The 18,953-nt window shown below is 33.3% G+C and overlaps 1 protein-coding gene across 6 annotated transcripts in view; it reads left to right on the plus strand.

The window, feature by feature from the left end:
- The window catches only part of LOC119632087, a 166,751-nt gene that overhangs the window by 12,322 nt on the left and 135,476 nt on the right, over positions 1-18,953 (plus strand). For 4 of the 6 annotated variants that reach the window (XM_038024800.1, XM_038024802.1, XM_038024798.1 and 1 more), the window contains exons 1-2: positions 1,570-2,687; positions 2,935-3,109. Coding sequence is in view for 3 of the 6 variants with exons in the window: in XM_038024798.1 (XP_037880726.1) it covers positions 3,073-3,109 (37 nt within the window). In the remaining 3 variants the exon portion in view is untranslated. Of the gene's footprint in view, positions 1-1,569; positions 2,688-2,934; positions 3,110-12,185; positions 12,205-18,953 lie in introns of those variants that run through there. The other 2 variants (XM_038024799.1, XM_038024805.1) reach the window with 2 other exon arrangements.

The following is an 18,953-nucleotide window of genomic DNA, read 5'->3' on the forward strand; positions in this document are numbered from 1 at the left end:
TATGCGCAACATACATATTTACGAGAATTTTGTATTCTCTCTTTGGTGAATGTTTTGGTATTAATTAAGAAAAAATTTAGCTAAAAATTAGAATTGAATTCCGTTCCGTGAATTATCAAATCAAATTCATTTAAGCTCTCAGCTCAGTGAATTGCGGATATGTAATGAAGGGGCGGGAGGACCTTTACCAAAATACTGTTTAACTTAATAAGTTGTTGAGCAAAATGCAAATAATTCTCATAATTCGACATATTGTTCACATGTTGTTCATCTCCCCTGGTGGGTATGTCGTATTCGCTGTTAGAATGGCGAATAAAGTATTTAATGTTTCTTTAATTGTATTTTTTTGTTTTTTTTTTGTTTTCACTGTTGATTTGTTTTTTAAGCAAGCATGGCTAACGACTTTTGAAAAACATATGCTATACTAAATAAAAGTGTCTATATGCAGTTATAGCAATTACTGTATTTTTTCATGCTTTTTTTTTTTGTATTATTATTTTTTTATAGAACATTTAATTTTTTTATCATTTTATTTTATATTAATTTTTTAAATGCATTTTTTTGTTTAATTTTTTTTTTATTTTTATTTTTTTTTTAGGTATTGACATATATCCAGATCAGTGCATTTAAATTAATATGTAAATAAATGAATGTAATAAAAATGACAACAACAAGAAAAACAACAGCAACAATAATAATAGCAATAAGCACACATAACTGCATAAAGTATGCCAGCAACTGTTTAAACAATTAAATTATAATAACAATAATTGAATAACAAAAATCAAACAACAAAGCATCCAAACAGCTAACCAACCAACCAACCAACCAACCAACCAACCAGCCAACCAACCAGAAAACAAAACAAAAAAGAAAAGTAAAAACTTTACATAATCCAACAACAACAATTATAACGAGTAACAAAATGGTAAACTGAATGCTCTACCGCCATAATTTAAATTGCTTGCCAAAAAGAAATCGAACGAAACATTTTCAAATAAGCGAAACAAATAGCAATCGTATGCGACAACGGTAAAAAGCAAAAACAATGTCACAAAGCTAAAATGTTTATTTGCTAGAATATAAACAAATTAATTAAATAAATTATTTAATGGAAAATAATAATAAAATCTTCACAGTAAATATAACAATCGATTGAATCGAATAAATGGCTGCCTGAAATTGTAACAACAATAATAACAAATACAACACACAACAACTGCTGATATTCATTTTACATACAAAAAGGAAAAAAAAAAAAAAAAAAAACAATTGATTTTGAAATAGAAATATCAATGAATTCCGAAACGCACGCACAAACACGCACATGCTAAAAACCGATTAAATAAATATTGTGCAACGAAACGAACATTATTATGATAACTAATAAATGTAGACCAATGTGCTGAGCAATGTGCATAACTTAAGACAAACAATTTAAAGGATTCGATTCTCTATTATATCTACATTTCCTCTCCATAAATATTCTGCATACATGATGAATGAGTGTACATGTTTATGAATACATTTCTATGTTATAAGAGCGAAAAAGCGAAAAAGCGAAAAAAAATAAAAAAAATTAAAAAAAAAACGCACACACACATACACGCACATACATATAAATACAATACACACACAGATAACAAAACGAGAAATAAATTCATCGAGAAATTACGAATAGACCATTGAAACGCATGCATAACAAATAAATTTCCCAGTAAATAATTTCCATCTCTGATAGCAACAGCGGTAACAAAAGATAGCAAAAGAACAAAAATAAAAAGCAGGCAATAGATTGCGTGCGATACAACAACTCTTACCTGCAGACAATTACTGCTACTAACTAACAACTGCAACGGGAACCATCGTCGTCGTCGTCGTCGTCGTCATCATCATCATCATCATCATCATCATCGTCATCGCTATTATCATCCATTGAACTGTCTATCCTTCTATTCAGCAGGTTTCATGTTACAAATGATTGTTATCGATTTAAGTTGGTTGCCATTCTTTTTGTACGTGTTCATCATTTATTCGAACGTTCATGCATATGATGTATACTACTGAGGTAAAAGGTTAATGTGCGCCATCGTCGTTTAAAATTCGTTGCATTTCCGTTCATACTAAATGCTCTGACATATAACAAGCTACAAAAACAATAATAATAAAAATAGTAATAACAACAACAGCAACAACAAGAACAACAATAATAATAACAGCAATAGCAACAACAATCAAATTATAACAGGAATCACACATATACCAAAACGACCTATGCTTAGTGCACAAAAAAAACACGAAAAAAACCAACGTAAAAGAGCCATTTAACGGGTTGGCTTTTCGCAGGAATAAATAAAGAGTTCCATCAACTTTACCATAAAAATTATATTACTATGAGATACTATGAGCAAAACCGAAAGCAATAGAACAACAAAAACAATAATAATAATAATAACAACAACAACAACAATAAAAGAAAAGACAGAAACTGATATTTTCAAGTAGCGCTACAATTACCACCACTAGTGTATTTAACTAGAACCACGACTATTACTAAGACCGCACGTACATATATGTGCATACATCAGCTCTTCAATTTGTTTCGTATAAAGTGTTGCTGTTTTTATTGAAACTTTATGGCGTGAATATTAACGCATAGAGGAGAGAGACCCGCATAACAACAATTTGTACCGCTTTCGATGCATATGTTGTTTTTTGCTTCATCTATATCCATCCATCCACAAAACGAATTCTAATTCATTTCATTCATATATGTAAATATATATGTAAATATATATGTAAATATATATATATATATATATATACATATACATATGTATACATATTATTTATATATTTTATTTACATATATACAATATATATATATATATATATATATATATAATTGTATGAGTATCTTTACCAATTACATAGGCAACAAAAACTAACTAACTAAAAACAATAACAACAATATTATTAAAAGCAGTGCAGCAAGGGCAAGAAAAAAGCAAAAAAGGGGCAAAACTTCGCATAGAAAGGAATAATAAAGACGACGAAAGTGAAGCTGTCAACATGATTGCATTTTTAACGTTGTTCTTCTATATGACAAGTGAGTATTGAAAACTTTCGACAGTTCACTTATTGAGATGTTATTAAAATATACACACATACGCGTAATATAATCCGCTTTAAATATACGAAATATACGGCGCTCAACACGAAATGTGGGTCTGTGTATTTATTATAAGATATATTGTGTACTCTAAAAAATATTAAACCTAATAAGGGAGATAGACAGATAGAAATAAATGATGAACGTACGCACTGAATAACGAATATTGATAGGGTAGAGGCTCAAAACTTTTTAGAGTTCTTTTAAAATGTAAGTGCCTTCGAAACTATTTGAAAGTAAGAAGCACGTTACATTGATTATCAACACATTGAAAGTTTTATTCAATACATATACATCTAAAATTTTTGTTTAAGAAATTTTTTAAATTTTCCAAGTTTTCGTTCCATATTTGTCAACATAGGCACGAGGAAAATTTATTTGCGGAATCATAAACAAATATCGTTAGTTGGAGTACATTGCGATCAAACTCTTCACAATTGCCTTTGATGTTTTGTAGGAAAAAATTAAAAATTCAAGGAAAAATCAACAAATTCTTTACATACGTACGGCCGCACATAAGCAAATGATTGAATAATGTGTGGAACAGGTAGGAAGTTGTCGCCTCAGCCATTTGGCCGCCGTAAGAAAACAGGACCTAATCAAATTCTAATGGTAAACGTGTGTTTTTCTCCATTTCAATGGCATACGAACTTTAGATCTTATAGATCATCAGCGTATCAACGATGCAAGCAAGAAAGAGTCAAACAAATGATTGCAAATTCCTTCAGCCCATCCTAGAACAAATATCTGTCAAATATAGGTTTTTTTAGAACACAAGTCATAGAGACCTTTAATACGTTGATTAATAAATCCCGGAACCGAGTAAGAGAATACCCTTTCCTTATCCCTGAGACACCCATTTAAGATGAGCAAACAGATTATAGTTGTTAGGAGCTAGGCCTGGACAATACGGGGACGGATGCAGCAATATAAGATGCAAGAAAGCTGCCATTAAAGCCTACGAAATTATTGAACAACTTAAAGCTCATACTTAAACCGCTTGATCGCGCAAGTTGTAGAAAAATTACAAGGAAATCAATCTGTTAGCGATATTTTGCCGTTGTGGCCGGTCACTACTTGCAAAATCTTATGATCATTTTCTTATCATAGCGTTTGTGATTTACCCGTCCCCCGTGTGCGTCGTACTCCCGTAGTCTCACAGTCACCGTACACTTTGCCAATGTAAATCTGATTATCGAACAAGGCCACTGAGTTGAGATAATGATAAAGAATGAAATTGAAATTGACTTTGACTGCCTTGCCATTCCTGACATCTCTGAGATGTTGTTCACAAGGTCATCCTTCATTTAGAGCTCGCGCCTGATTATCATCAAAAAGGTGAGATTAGTCTTCATTGCCTTGGAAATCACATTTCTTGAAATTTCTTTTCATTATCTACCTATGAGTCTGGTTTATACTTAGTCCCTGGTAATATGCAGCCTTGGGCTGAATAAGTAGAAATGCTTTCATTGTAAATTTTAAAATAAAACGCACCTTTCCTCCGTTGATGGACTGACAAAGTGAAAGCCAAATGGCGCAAGAGAAATGAAACTAATCTACTTACCGAGACCAGCAGTGATCAATGCGCTGCGATGCGAAATGCAATGCAATGGAAATCTGATTATTGTAAAATATTTTGATATTTTCATGACTAAAATAGAAAGCAAATTATTTCCATACACAGTCACATGTTGAAACTTATATATATATATGGGCGGTATTAAATGTAATCTCATACAACATACATGTGTGATAATCGATAATTGTTACAATAACCGACACAAACGTAAGAACAACTCACAAAAGTATCTCCCTTTAATCCCTTAAGTATTTGAGATTTATATGGGGATGTAACTGTGTACATAAATACATATATACGTGGCTTTAGCTGTCCTTTGATTTTTTTGCCGTTTCTTGTTTTTGTTTTTTGTTTCTTTATAATTTACTGATAAATATTTTATTAGGGGAATTTTATTTTTAACTTATGTCGATTTCCTTTATTCGTTTCTGTTTGTTCGCCTTGTTTGCGCAAAAACAGAGAGAACAGAGAAAAAGTTTATAGATTTTAAGTACTTTTCAATTTGAAATTTGAAATAAAATTTATTTCGATTGTCATCAAAATATTTTATATCCTCTTGCGGGATTTTAAAAATTTGTGCAATTTTTTTAAGCAATCGCTTTTTTACGTATATGAGATTACTGTATGCACTTAAAGAGTACAACAATTATTTATCTTTAATTACGAGTACTTGCAGTAATTTCGAAATCCAGTATATAAATTATTATAAAAATTAATTTATGAAAATCTTTTTTGTTTTTTTTTTGTTTATCATAATTTCATAAAATAAATTCGATAAAACCAATTCATCATTTATTTAATACTCACAAGTTATCTCCTCTCGTATGTGCATTCGTTTGCATGCTTTGCTAAAAATTGCAAAATCAATGCAGCCTTGAAAGGAGAGCATAATTTTTTTTCTTGTCTTACAAGCAATATATCAGTTTTTTAATAACACTTATTGCATCGGTCATAAACTATACGGATTGATGGATAAGGGTGAGGGCTTGGTTGTCTTTATAAATAACGCTTTTTCCTTCTCGCTGTTGTCGCTAGGTAAGGTTTCCGATTCACATACTGCTTTGCCTTCGGGTTGGTATATAGGCCTGAAACTGCCGAACGGCCTTCCGGAACCTACGAAAGGTCCAAAGGAAAGTTCAGCTTCGGCTCGAGCAAAGCTATGTCGATTGGCTCGAGTCATAGGACAAAAAGTTGAAAATTGGTATGTGTCCGGAGTGGTCAGATTGTCCAAAGTAAAATTTTTTGCACATAAACCAGAGGGAAGTGCGTTATTCCCTTACTGCCAGGCACATCAGCTCAGGGAATATCGTAATGACGTCAAATATTGAAGTGTTCGATAGGCTTTGGCGTCGACCGGTGTTGCAAGACAGTTGGCTCATACCTTTTCATTTTTATTTTGATATTTGAAAAGTTGCAGGGCCTCGTGCAATCGGGATTGTCCTATTAGCAGTCAATTCACTGCTTCAATTAACCCTTTGGACCATCGAGCACTATGACATAAAGCTTTCAAAGGAGGTACTCACATCAAACTGGACTGTATTCCGTAGATTTGATCGTCAGTCAATCTATGCCCTGATGTCCCTGACTGTGTTCGCCTATCTTCGATTTACAATTTAATGATCGGTTGATTACTGGTCTAAGTGTTTTCCATCCTCTGTTCCGCCTTTCCAAACACTTATCCCTTTACCTATCCGCATATCCGGACATTAGCATCGCTATTATCGCCTCCTTAGTGCTTATCCATTGCTTATCTATTAGCAGGTCTTCCTGCATTTGTCTCAAACTCAATTGTGTCATTATTGTATCAAAGTATGAGCTTGATCAAGCTAAGCAACATCTTGTTTCGTTTTTCAATGTTGCTTCAAGTATGAGACATGTCTTTGCTTTTTTTTTTTTTTTCTTTTGATTTGTGATAATCATCGCTCCATTGAAGTTTTTACTGCGGCATATGTATTTGCGGTGTTCAAAAATTGACCAATGGCATAGAAATATGTGTGATGTTGTGACGCCGACGCTATCTGATAATCAAAGAAACAATAAACCACAGTTTTTATTGTCCTGCGTTACGCGATATCGTTACGATACGGCACGACTTAGACCAAATTTTACCGAGATTTTCTTTTTTAGTTTTCAGCAGAGTAAATACGAAGAAGTAGAAATTTTGCAGCGTAAATCGATAACAACAATAACTTACCTATTATGAGAAATATGAGATATGTGTCCGCCAGCCTTAGAGTAAAGCTATATTTTCATTCAAAAACCTTTCATTCCTAATAAGAATGAACTAAAATGAATTTAATTTGTTTAACAAATTGCTTATATAAACAATGAAAGCGTAATAAATTACTTTCGTTAGTAGTTAAATGATCCTATTAACCACATAATCGTTTATTGTATGTAACCATGCAAATGGGTTTTTATTGAAAATAACGAACGATAAATTTTAGAACATTTTCCCATAGTACATTTTTTATTACCGATTGTCTACATTCGAAACATGCGTTTTTAATGTCTGTCAGCTTTGAAAATTGATGCCCATATAGTTGTGTCCTTTTCAATTCAAAAGACGAATTACCATCGAAATGTCATTCGAAATTCTGATAAGTAAAAAAGTAGAAGTTGTCCCGATTCAGTTCAGATAAGAAGCGAAACTGCTCACCTTTTCTTTATTATAAAATATTACGAAGGTCAACGTCACAAAGTCCAATATTCGGTTTGGTATCAAACTTAATTTGAAGTCATTTTCATCTGTTCTCGATTTGGCTTGGGATTGCTACGTTGACTATGTTCTTAGAAGTCATTTGGTATAAGTTCGTTGGCAATGTCAATCGTATCAAATGTAGTCTTGATTTGAGCAGTGGCAATGAACAGCATATCCTCAACTCACGTAAGGTAAAGATGTAAGTTCTGTCAGTAATTATTCAATGTTTCGATGTTTGACCTTTCGTCATTGATTAATGGAAAAGAGACCGAGAAAGTTAGAGTAAGACTTTTAACCTGAAGGATTGATTGATTGAGCAATTGTCGGCCATTGTTTGCTTTTATAAAATGTGTTATTAAAGCTGTAAAGATTAGACCTTAAGAGCAAACTCTTATTGCATTAAATTAGCTTAGATTGGTACGGAATAGAAGATTAAATTAAGGCAAAATATACCCGTCGAAATAGTGTTTGATATATGAAGATAAGCTCGCCTAAGGGACCCCTTGAATATATATATATGCATATATGTTAACGAGCTCATAAGCAATTTTTGAAGAACATATTCCACCAAATATTTCAAGTTTTTACAGTGTATGCCAGCCAATACATTCGAGGTATTTATAAAATTTATAAACATTTTGTGAGATTAATCGCGTATTTATCAATCAAAATATGAAAAAGTGGCGTGAAGTAACACAACAATAAATTTAAATAGTACAGAGGTTTAGTTAATATATAAATGGGATTTTTGTTTTTTCCATTTCATATTAAATAAAGCACCTGAGAGCTGAGTCGTGCCGGGCCAACTGGCCTGAATTTGTATTTGTATGAGTTATTCTGATTTTTGTAAATATCTTGGGAGGAAAGGCACAAAAAGAAAAGGGAAAACGGAACCACAAGCAGAACGAATGTTGTTAGAGTTATTGCTTTTTCAATTAAGTGAACGATTTAGAGCATTTAATAGTAAAATATATTGGTGTCAACCTCAGGTACAAATTAAAATCTATAAGGTATCATAACTTAGCCACTAATGTCATGTAACCGCATTTCAATGGCAATAATTTATCCTGCCATGCGGTTAGAAACGACATTCAGGACGTATGACCAACTAAAATGTTAAGTGTTTCTTCACAGGTTTGTTTGCCTGAATGTTGTCGGTTTTGTTTTTCCTCTTGCGTGTGTTTTTGTTTGTGTGTTTTGCTCCCCCCCCCCCCCCCCCCCTCTTTCTCCTTCTCGTCATTTCAATCTTTGTGTGTGTGTGTGTGTGTGTGTGTGTGTGTGTGTGTGTATGTGTGTGGACTTGAGTTTGCACAATTTCAAACAAGAACTCGAATACATATAAACTTTCAACTGGGTACCAACGTACTTAACTAGGATATATTTATGTATGTATGAATGAATGTGTATAGATATATACAAGTATGTATCTTTTCGAGGATTTTAGTATCTACACATGTACATAGCTCTGTGTATAGCGATTCAATAGTGAATACACTGCAATCACACACGCAGTATGTCACATAAATCAGGTTTTATTGTGTTTTATTTTTTTTTTTTTTCACTTTTTTTGGTTGGTTCTATTGCTAACTGTACGCATACACCTATACCAATATGCACACAGGTATATATATATATATATATATATATATATTCAACTATAAAACCAAGTATTATAAGCATTGCATACACACACACACACACACACTCAGTGCAGTGTATTCCCAAAGGGATTCCGTAGAAAACCACACATAAACAAGAAGTTTGTAACCCTTTTGGCTGTTGGTTATTCTGACACTAATAGCAATCGCACATATTGGGTGTGAAGTATTGTTCAGTCTATTGTTTGAATTTTTATGTTTTACATGTGCTTGATGAAAAGTATGGTATGCAGTGGAGTGGAGAGGAGAGAAAGCAAGTATTTCTGCTTTCGATTCGCACAATTTGTGGTTTATTGGATAGGGCGTACATATCCTACCTAACAATGAAAAAAACAATGAAAAAAAAAAATAAAAATAAAAAAAAAAAAGACAACAACAAGAACAACGAACGGCAACACACACAAAACTCGCAAAAGTGAAATACAAAAGAAAAGTAAAGAAAGAAAACAAAAACATAAACCATTGAAAAAAAGCCATAAAACAGCAGAATTGATATTATGGTTTGACAAAAAAATTTCCCCGCTTGTATGCTAGGGCGAGAATTTTAAATCATAACAATTTTTTCACAAACAAAAACCACACTTTTAATAGAATCTGCAAAACCAATAACCCTACGTGCGCACATAAATCGATCAGTTGTGAAGTGAATATGATCTCAATTTAAATACCAAAGTGTTGCTTTAATACTTTTTAAATTTCAAACTTAATCGAATATAAAAAAAATAAAAAAATAAAAAAACGAAAAAAAAAAAACAAAATGGCAAAAAGGAAAAACAAAAGAAAAAAATTAAAGTAAAGCAAAAAAAATTGCAAACAACATGTCGAGCAACTAGCTAAGCGATAAAAACCGCGTTGTTAACATCAATTTACGACAAACACGAAAATGACTTTACTTAGCCACACCAAAAATTTAACTTCTTAAACCAATCCAAACATTTTCAGATGCATTGGATATTTGCACTGTAACTAAATAATCGCGAAAGTGTAACTTATTCCAAACTTCATTTTTATTTCCATTTTTTCTTTTTGGTTTTTGCAACAAAATAAATCATTAGCGACAGTTTTCTAAATATTTATCGTTTTTTTTTTTTTTTTTTTTCATCTTTCTCTTCATGGATTATAGAATGCAAACTATTCGGCTACAATGATAATTTAATTTGCAAAAAAAAAACACTCATGATGAAACTAAAATTTTTAATTCATTTACAACCTATTCACACGGAGATAATGATGTCAGTGATCTAAAAAATTTTGAATGAAATCTTTCAACAACAACTCTCAACTTTAGTGAAATTGTATTCAAATACTTATGTTAAAGTCCACAGTTTTTTGTGAGAAATTAGTATAGTTATTTGCCTAACAAGAAATGTTACACGATATTGTCCCTTCCGGATGATGGAAAATTGTGCAAAACAAGTAAGGGAATTATATGTTGTATTCGTGATCGAATTTCTTTTATATCCGGAAAATATATATATAAAAAAAGACTAAAGCAAAGGGCTAAAGAATTCAATTTTCATAATCGATAATATTGGGTGGGCGCGGTTGATTTTCTTTTATTTTCAGAATACAAGTGCAAATTTATATGATTTATGTGTTTTACTTTATGAGTTAGGAGCAAAAAACACAAACGAAAATGAAAAGCAAAGGTGTTTCCAGATATTGTTGCATAGACGTGGCGTAGTTGCAGGCGTGTCCTTTAACAGGTTTGAGTCATTTTCAAATTAATTTGAGGACAGACTGACGCGCTTAAGAATATTCTGAATTTGAAAGTACCCAAGAATCTGTAAGCTTTATGGGTCTTTCAAGCATGTTTGCACCCGTTATAAAGGTGTTAGCAAAAAATTACATTTTGATGCACTATAACATTAGATAGGTGTGGTAAATAGATTGCGATCAATTTGTTTTATTCCTTTTGAAAGGCAAAAGTGTTCTCAGTCTCCGTGCTACGATAGGCGTATCCTTCGAACGACTTGACCCCTTTTCAATTCCAGTCTGCAAGAGCTTGCAACTTCATTTGTGGCGAGGAGAATGTTTATAATAATAAGACAGACAGACAGACAGACAGACAGACAGACAGACAAACAGACAGACATGCAATAGATGCATATTTTTTGGAGTTTCTTAACCGTCCTTCGGGGCGTGGCAAACATCTTGACAAAATGACAAGTGAACCCATCATATTTCGGTGGTGGGTATCATAGTGGCGTGAAAGTGCTTTGCATGTCGACAAACAACGCAACTGAACAAAACTGTAGGAGCAGACAGAAGCGCAAATTGTTAGTTTCTTAATTGGTCAATAAGGTTTTTATTCTTTTTTTTTTTCATTTAACACATTTTAATTTTTCATTTATTTTCCACTCTTCTGCTCACCAAAAACCAAATATTTATACGTCGAAATTGTCCACCTACGGCCGTTTTTAATGCGTTAATTTACAGTAAAAAGTTCGCTAACAAGCGCATTTTTTAACAAAGACTTTTTTTTTTTGTTTCTTATCCAGAAGTTGAATTAATTTCCTTTTTAGGTAAATAATTGCGTTTGAATTTTCACTTACCGCAATTGACTTCTTTATCCACTGCTAGGGATTTTCATTCAATTCATTTCATTAGCTGTATTCTGTTTCTTTGTTCCGCTCGAGGAAACTATGTAGTTGTAAACTATGTAATTGTCTGAGGAGAAAGTGTGAGTAAGGATATAATTGAATTAAATTTACCCAACTTTTAGGTTGTGTGCAATGTGAACGGCAATGATTTCAAGTGCAATAATTTATATCAAAGCAAGACCACACCATTACCTACCTATCGCCACCTTAAACTTATCTCAGCAAAGTTTTCTGGAAATTTTACACAATTGGCTTATGTTGTGTCCATGGCGTCAAATTCAATATGGGTTCGGATCTCATGACAAGCGAATCGTCCTATCAATTACTCATCCAAAAATTTGCGATAAATATTTAATGGACTCCTTTAAGGATGGATTTCAGCAATCGCAGCCCATTTGCATTAACTTGTGGTGATGGTGACGATCAAGAGCGAGCTTCAAGGCAAAAAAAAAAAAAAAAAAACCTTTTCATAATCCGTTGCGATGCAAGTTGTAAGTAAATAAATAGAATAACCAAGCAAGTGGATAGCTAGGCATTATAAAGTTGATTCATATTGCATGCATATGTACCAGTCATTATTCCTTCGTTAAGCCGATCCACACATGAATTGGTTTTCGATGGGCTTATATTTGCCTCGCAACGTATTCATATAATTCATCTCTTGACTATAAATTGCAAAGTCCTTGTGCATAATATCTTGTAATTTTAGATGAGAACCCTTGTCCTTACCATAAATTGATTGATCAATTGAAATTATGTATTATATTGAGACAATATTAAATATTCTTTCATTCATTTATTCATTCATTATTACACGCATTACACGACTACATTTTCTCTCCGTTATAATCTTAGTTATGATACGATGTTGCAGGAAATGTTACAAAAAATCAAATGCACCAAGTAAATGAAAGATATTAACAAATGCACACATATGCATAAAGTATACAATGTAAGTAAAGTAAATGTTGGTAACTGTATTGTTGTCCTATATGCGATTCTATATACGTGTATGGCAACGTTTAAAAAATATTGAGCGATAAGGGAGTCAGTCGGCTTTTGTCTGCTTTTGTATGAGGCAAGAGAAAGGCATAAGAAGAACAAAAAATTGCGCTTTGAAAGAAAGCATGTGGGACAAAACACCAGTTTATATGTAAATGTGTTGAAAAGTCCTACACGTATATCAACACATTTGCTTAACAATCTAACTATAGTATACTGTAGTGTAGTGTAGTGTAGTGTAGTGTAGACTGTAGTGTTAGATAACAGGTAAGGTAGTTTATGGCATGAAAAAGTCCTTAGAAAAAGAGTCAGACAAGGCAGACGAATAGAAAGAATGGAAGATATATAAAGGGAATATGAACAGCGAACAAAAAGAGGTTGAAGGGAGACAATACAAGAAACACGATTAGGAAGTTATCAACGATAACGCCACCAACATAAGCTGTTCTTTTTTAATGCTATGAATGAATAAGAAACAGACCAAGACAATGGAAAACTTTTCCAATGTATTCTCGTTGCATTTCTTTTTTTTTTTTTGCATTCTCTCCATTTTTTTTTTTTTTTTTTTTTTTTTTTTTTTTTTTTTTTTTTTTTTTCATTTCCTATTTACATTTTATGGTTTCGTCTACATATGCTTTTTCTTACTTTAAATAGGTATGACAATCAAGAGAATAGCAGCGGAAATAGAACAAATCCCACCTAAATGTACATTGAGTTAGGTCCGTAAATACATTCACACACATGCCAATATATGTGTAAAATTTTGCAACGGATGAAAAGTTTCGAAACTAGTAACTAACTAGAACTAGACGCAAATGTTCAATTTGCTTATGTCAAATTCGACATCATTTCTGCGCTAAAGGAATTCATTTCGAACTCAATATTTCCTTCAGGGCCAGCCTGAGATGGCAATAGAAATTAATAATGAGATTTGAAAATTCGGAGACGGCGGGCGAAGAGAAAGATGGAAAAATTGCCATCATTTTATTTCCATATATTATCCGTTTTACTTAATATTTTTGTTTATTGAAAAAATTGAACAAAAAACGCGTTAAAAAGACTTTGTTTTCATTGCCTTCGGCAGATAGTCGATGGATGGATGTCGCAAGCAGCAATTTTGCAAGCATTTCCCAATACTTTATAGAGATTCGACTTTGCTTTTGAACATGAAAGGTCAAAGGGTAAAAATCCTAAGCGATAATATCCGCTTACGCTCTTAGTTCTTAAACCGCGCATCTTCGGTATGCTAGCTCAGGAAGGTAAGCCATTTTACTTTTTTCTGTCTTCTCTTATTCCCAAGTATCGCCTCCTGTTATATCCGCGCACTTACATCTACCGTGAGTTATGTAACTCATCAGATGATCGTAAATCTTTCAAAGTGTTAGACCTTCCTCTCGGTGGATATATTCTGCCCTACAAAAAACAATCTTGAATCGATGCAAGCATTTTCTAAAGCAATCATTGCAGCGCACCTAGTAAGGAATATATAGAAATTTATGCAACACTAATAGGCGAACAAATTATCGCTTAAGAGCTGAATAAGTGCTTGTATACGCCTGAAGCTAATACATCTCTCTTGCTATTTCATCTGTTTGCTTGGCCTCCCGATGTAGCTTCCTTTGAAATACAACTTATTTAAGCCAATAAACGAGATTCCGTCGTCCACAGTTCAGAATTCAGAATGCAGACTTACGCGAAGCGATGAGTGAGTATGTGCCTACGGCCATCTCTGCTTAGGCCATGTATGCCATGGAGACATGGAGCATTCAATTTTTTCTCATATTAGTGGTCAACATTCTTTTCTTTCGCTTTGTTTCAATCTAACCCAAACGCGAGATGGAGACGATTCATAAAATTTCATAAAATTACATTAAGACAATTGTAGCATTTTTGCTGCATAATTCGAGGCGATAGGAATTAGAAACGTGCAACGACCCCCTAATGGAATGGACCAATGAATCTTCGGAAAATCGTAAGACTCGCTTGAATTTGTTGCTTTGGTTGCTGGTGAAAAGTCCTGGTATTTTTCACCTTATAGCCGTATGTATGTGCGTTCGTGAAAAGTAATTTTAGTAGAGCATGCATAATGCTAAACAACAAAAAAAAAAGCAATCTTTAAACATATTCTGTATACAAATTCATACACACAAGTATACGTGTACGTCAAAGTAAAAAGCATGCATTGCCTACCAAGTGATGCTTTTATAAAAAATTGCCACTTATGTAGTAAACACCGTAGAGTCTATGAAATGGTTGATCATTATATGCAAAATTGCTTTTATCTACATTTGTATATCGCCCACAAACGTATTTGTTTAGCTTCTAACTGCTTTCGGTCTCCATTAGCAGCATACAGCTGCACGATTACTCTTATTAATACTAACGACTCTGATGGCTGTCAATTAAATAATGTTAATAACATTTATTTATTTATTTATATATTTATTTATTTTTATTTTTATTTTTATTTTTTTTTTATTTTCTCTCGCATTAATAATATGTCAGAGCATTTACTCCCAGCTGTGTGCATATAAGAGATTGTATCTGAACCGATATAAGCGTAATGTTGGGCGAGTGGCTGTATGCTTCAATTGCGAGGTAAATCATGATGTAAAAACATCAACAGTAAACGGCAACTTAATTAGTGCAAAATGTTACTTACCCGCATCAGCGCAGATTGAAATGTATATTAAATTTTTCATATTCCTTGCAACACCCCTATATATTCAACATCAGGCGAGATCGGTGTAAACTTTTAATTATGCGGAAAGTTTCAAGCTTCCATTTTAAAATGGATAAAGTCAATATGCAGAGGTAAAACTCTTGCGCTACTGTATTACGGAAGTAAGATCAATATATTTACTCAGACTCCCAGATTAAAGTAAAGAATAGAGAATAGAAAGAACGAAACACTTTAAACGTATCATGGCCAATAACTAACTTTCTGTCCCCGATGTTCCTCCTACATGCATGCAAACATCTATATACATATATACATAAATGTATTTTGAATTTGATATTCACGCTTAGCAAACTTGCTAATGAAGTTTCCGCTTTCAGAATGTTACGAGATTCAGTTATTATCACGGTATCCGGTTTTTCGAAAATGATGCAAATATCTTTCAATTATATTGAACTTCGAATTTGGAAGTTAATCGGGCATACATTCGTTTTAATTTCGACTAGACCTAAACGTTTTCCGTACGTCTGCACATGACATGAATGTAAAAAGTGCTTTCTGCTTCTTCTTCTACTTCTACTTCTGCTTCGTCTTCTCCTTTTTATTTATAAAAATATTAATGATGTGTAAAATAAGGTTCGGACCAGACCGTATATAGTTTCTGAAATTTGTATTTTTTTTAAACTTTGCTTTTCTACCACCACCAGCAATCATGAATTATGCATTTGCAAACAACATGCGCATCGTTTCATAATGTAATTGAAAAAAAAAAAAAAAAAATGGCTGATTTCACCATCGTATGTAGTCAATGATCCATCCGTGGTAGTCTTTACTTTGTTAAATTATTGCATTTATTAAAGCAGTTGAAAACATTAATTGTGGCTTCCCACTGTGGCCTAATTTGTGTATTTTATGGAATGTTTAGCCGCCCACCCGCGCACATCACCATAGACGCAAATGAGCTTACAATTCCGTTTGCATGTACATTAAAATGGAATTTTTGGATCACACGATTTTACTGTATTATCAGTTAATGGTGTTTTAAATATGTGGTTACTTACGGACATACGCATATACATTATAGATTATGCACAGACATATATTTATAATATAAAGAGATAAAAACTTTGTTTAAAAAAAAGGAAAAAAAAGGAAACAATACACACCTCCTTAAGTATACACGAAAGAAAAGAAAAAAAAGAAAACAAGAAAAATTCTCAATTATTTCCTTTTACTTATACATATTTGCTATTGCATAGTATTAGAATCTGATTAAAACTAAAAATGTTAAATCTTTAAAAGACGCAATCAGTTATCTATAGCCGGAACTTTTTAAATCGAAGAAACACACAACTGAACTTTAACACTAAAAGCATAAGATTGCAATAAATCCAATTGCCAGAGCATTTCAAGGTGAAGGAGACCAAGTCGAAAACCCTGCACTTCAAATATTAAGCGTTAGACTTGCAAACTTTTACCTACGTATTAGAACTAGAAATAGACAAATATGTTTTTATATCCTGCATCACTTGTAGTACAAGAGTAGAGACCAATTACGCAGGGGAAGTCTCCTATCCATGTAACACGAGCCGGTCAGAAAGAAGTAAAGACAGAGAAAAGAACGAAAGTAATAGGGATGTGGTAGCCGCAGTCTTCATCGAATGTGTCTCGCTCTATACCGCACTAACATTTGAAGCTGGGAACACCAACTTGGTGGTCGGATATTAAATTGGCGCGAATGTATCCACATGTGCTTCAAATAAATCCATCTTTTGCTATACCGATCGATATAAACTCACTTTTTACACCTTACAGCATTTGTGTGACGGGGTACGGGGTTACGGGGTTACGAGGTTGATTCGAAAATTGTTCCGTTTGTCCGCTTATCCGCTTATCCGTTTGTATTCAATCTATAGAACGTAATTTTATAGATATTTTGATGAAATTGATTCGGGTCGATATCCACTGGTTCGAGCACTACCCACACAACTATTATTTTGAAAAGTCGTTCTATAGGGAGAGGTCAAATAAATGGACCGATCCGACCCATTTTCAATATTAATTTTATTTGCATGCATTTCACTTCAAAATTTCGTCTTTTGCCTATACATGCAAATATGTATTTGTGTATATTATATAAAATAAGGCATTACATATATATTATTTTGAAAAATCGTGCAATCGACCAAAAACGTTATTCTAAATTCGTGTGAAAAATTTTATTCGATTCGAGTAACTTTTTGAAGGCCCTCTCACATAACCGGTCCTGCGAAAATTAGGTCTTTATAAGATATAAAGGACTACTTTTTAATATTTTATGGTGCAAATGGGTTCGTGGGATTGCGCGAAATTGACAAAGAAATCAAATGTAGCGAATTTGGATCACGTTCCGTATATGATTCGCCATGAACCGTGAGCCCGACAGAAAAAGGTTTCATTTTTAATACTTTATGATGAGCATTGGAAATTTACCAAAAATGGAACGGAAGAGAATTTGGATCACATGGGTCCATTTCTTAGACTACAACATATATAAGAGTTATCACGAAAAGTACGCCTTCGTACGGAGAGAAGGTCTATTTCTTTGGTTTTTGTGATGGAAACTGAAAAGTAATAAAATTTTAGGAAGTAAATTAAATTTGGGAAATGTGGATCATGCCATGCGCTGCTTTGGGAAATCTTCAATAGGCGTGCGCTTCATGAAAACTCGGCCTTCGCATGAAAGCTAATGTGTATTATTGTGTGTATTACTATCTGAACGAGCGAATGAATAACTTTGCTAGGCAAAGTGGTGTACGGTGATATCCAATAGTCAACCTTCCCCTACTCTCTAACGTTCTCACATGTTTTTTACATTTATTTCTTGCTTATATTCCTTTATTAAATTGCATGCGAATCAATGCCTGATTGCTTTTACGTGTTATACGACAGCCACTGGTTTTATTGTGTTCTTAATATTTTCGCGTGTCATACGACGAATTTGAAGAAAAACATAGATCGTATAGTCAGTCTTCTACAATTCTATGCAAGCTTCGAGCTACAATGCTCGCAAACTTCTGTAAACTGTAAGAGAGCTATAAATTTGAAAGCCTAGATGTGACCTAAGTGTGTGAATAGGTATGATACGCCCGCGATGGTTTCATTAATTGCCAAACGTCGTGAGAGCTGTAACTTTAAGGAAAACAAAAAAAAAAGAAAATGAATGCAAGCTCAGGTAAGAAGACCGTACTTGTTTTGCCGGTAAAATTCTGACGAATATCATAGCAAAGCAATAACACAGACCTATTGAGACTTGCAATGCTTGCGATCATTGTTACACTTCTTTTGTGACGTTACATCAACAGCACATCTATCAAGTTAGGTTTCGTATGTCAATTCCTGCGATTTATTCGAATCGCAGGCATTGGACAGAAGAAGAAAGGATAGTCCGAGCATAGTTAAATCGATTCGGAATAGCACGTTTACCATATTTATGGAAACAGAAGGTGGTCTTGCAATACACACACACACTCACACACACACACACACACACACACACACACACACACACACACACAC

The sequence above is a fragment of the Glossina fuscipes genome, unplaced genomic scaffold (genome assembly GCF_014805625.2).
Source record: "Glossina fuscipes isolate IAEA_lab_2018 unplaced genomic scaffold, Yale_Gfus_2 1, whole genome shotgun sequence".
NCBI classification, from domain to species: domain Eukaryota; kingdom Metazoa; phylum Arthropoda; class Insecta; order Diptera; family Glossinidae; genus Glossina; species Glossina fuscipes.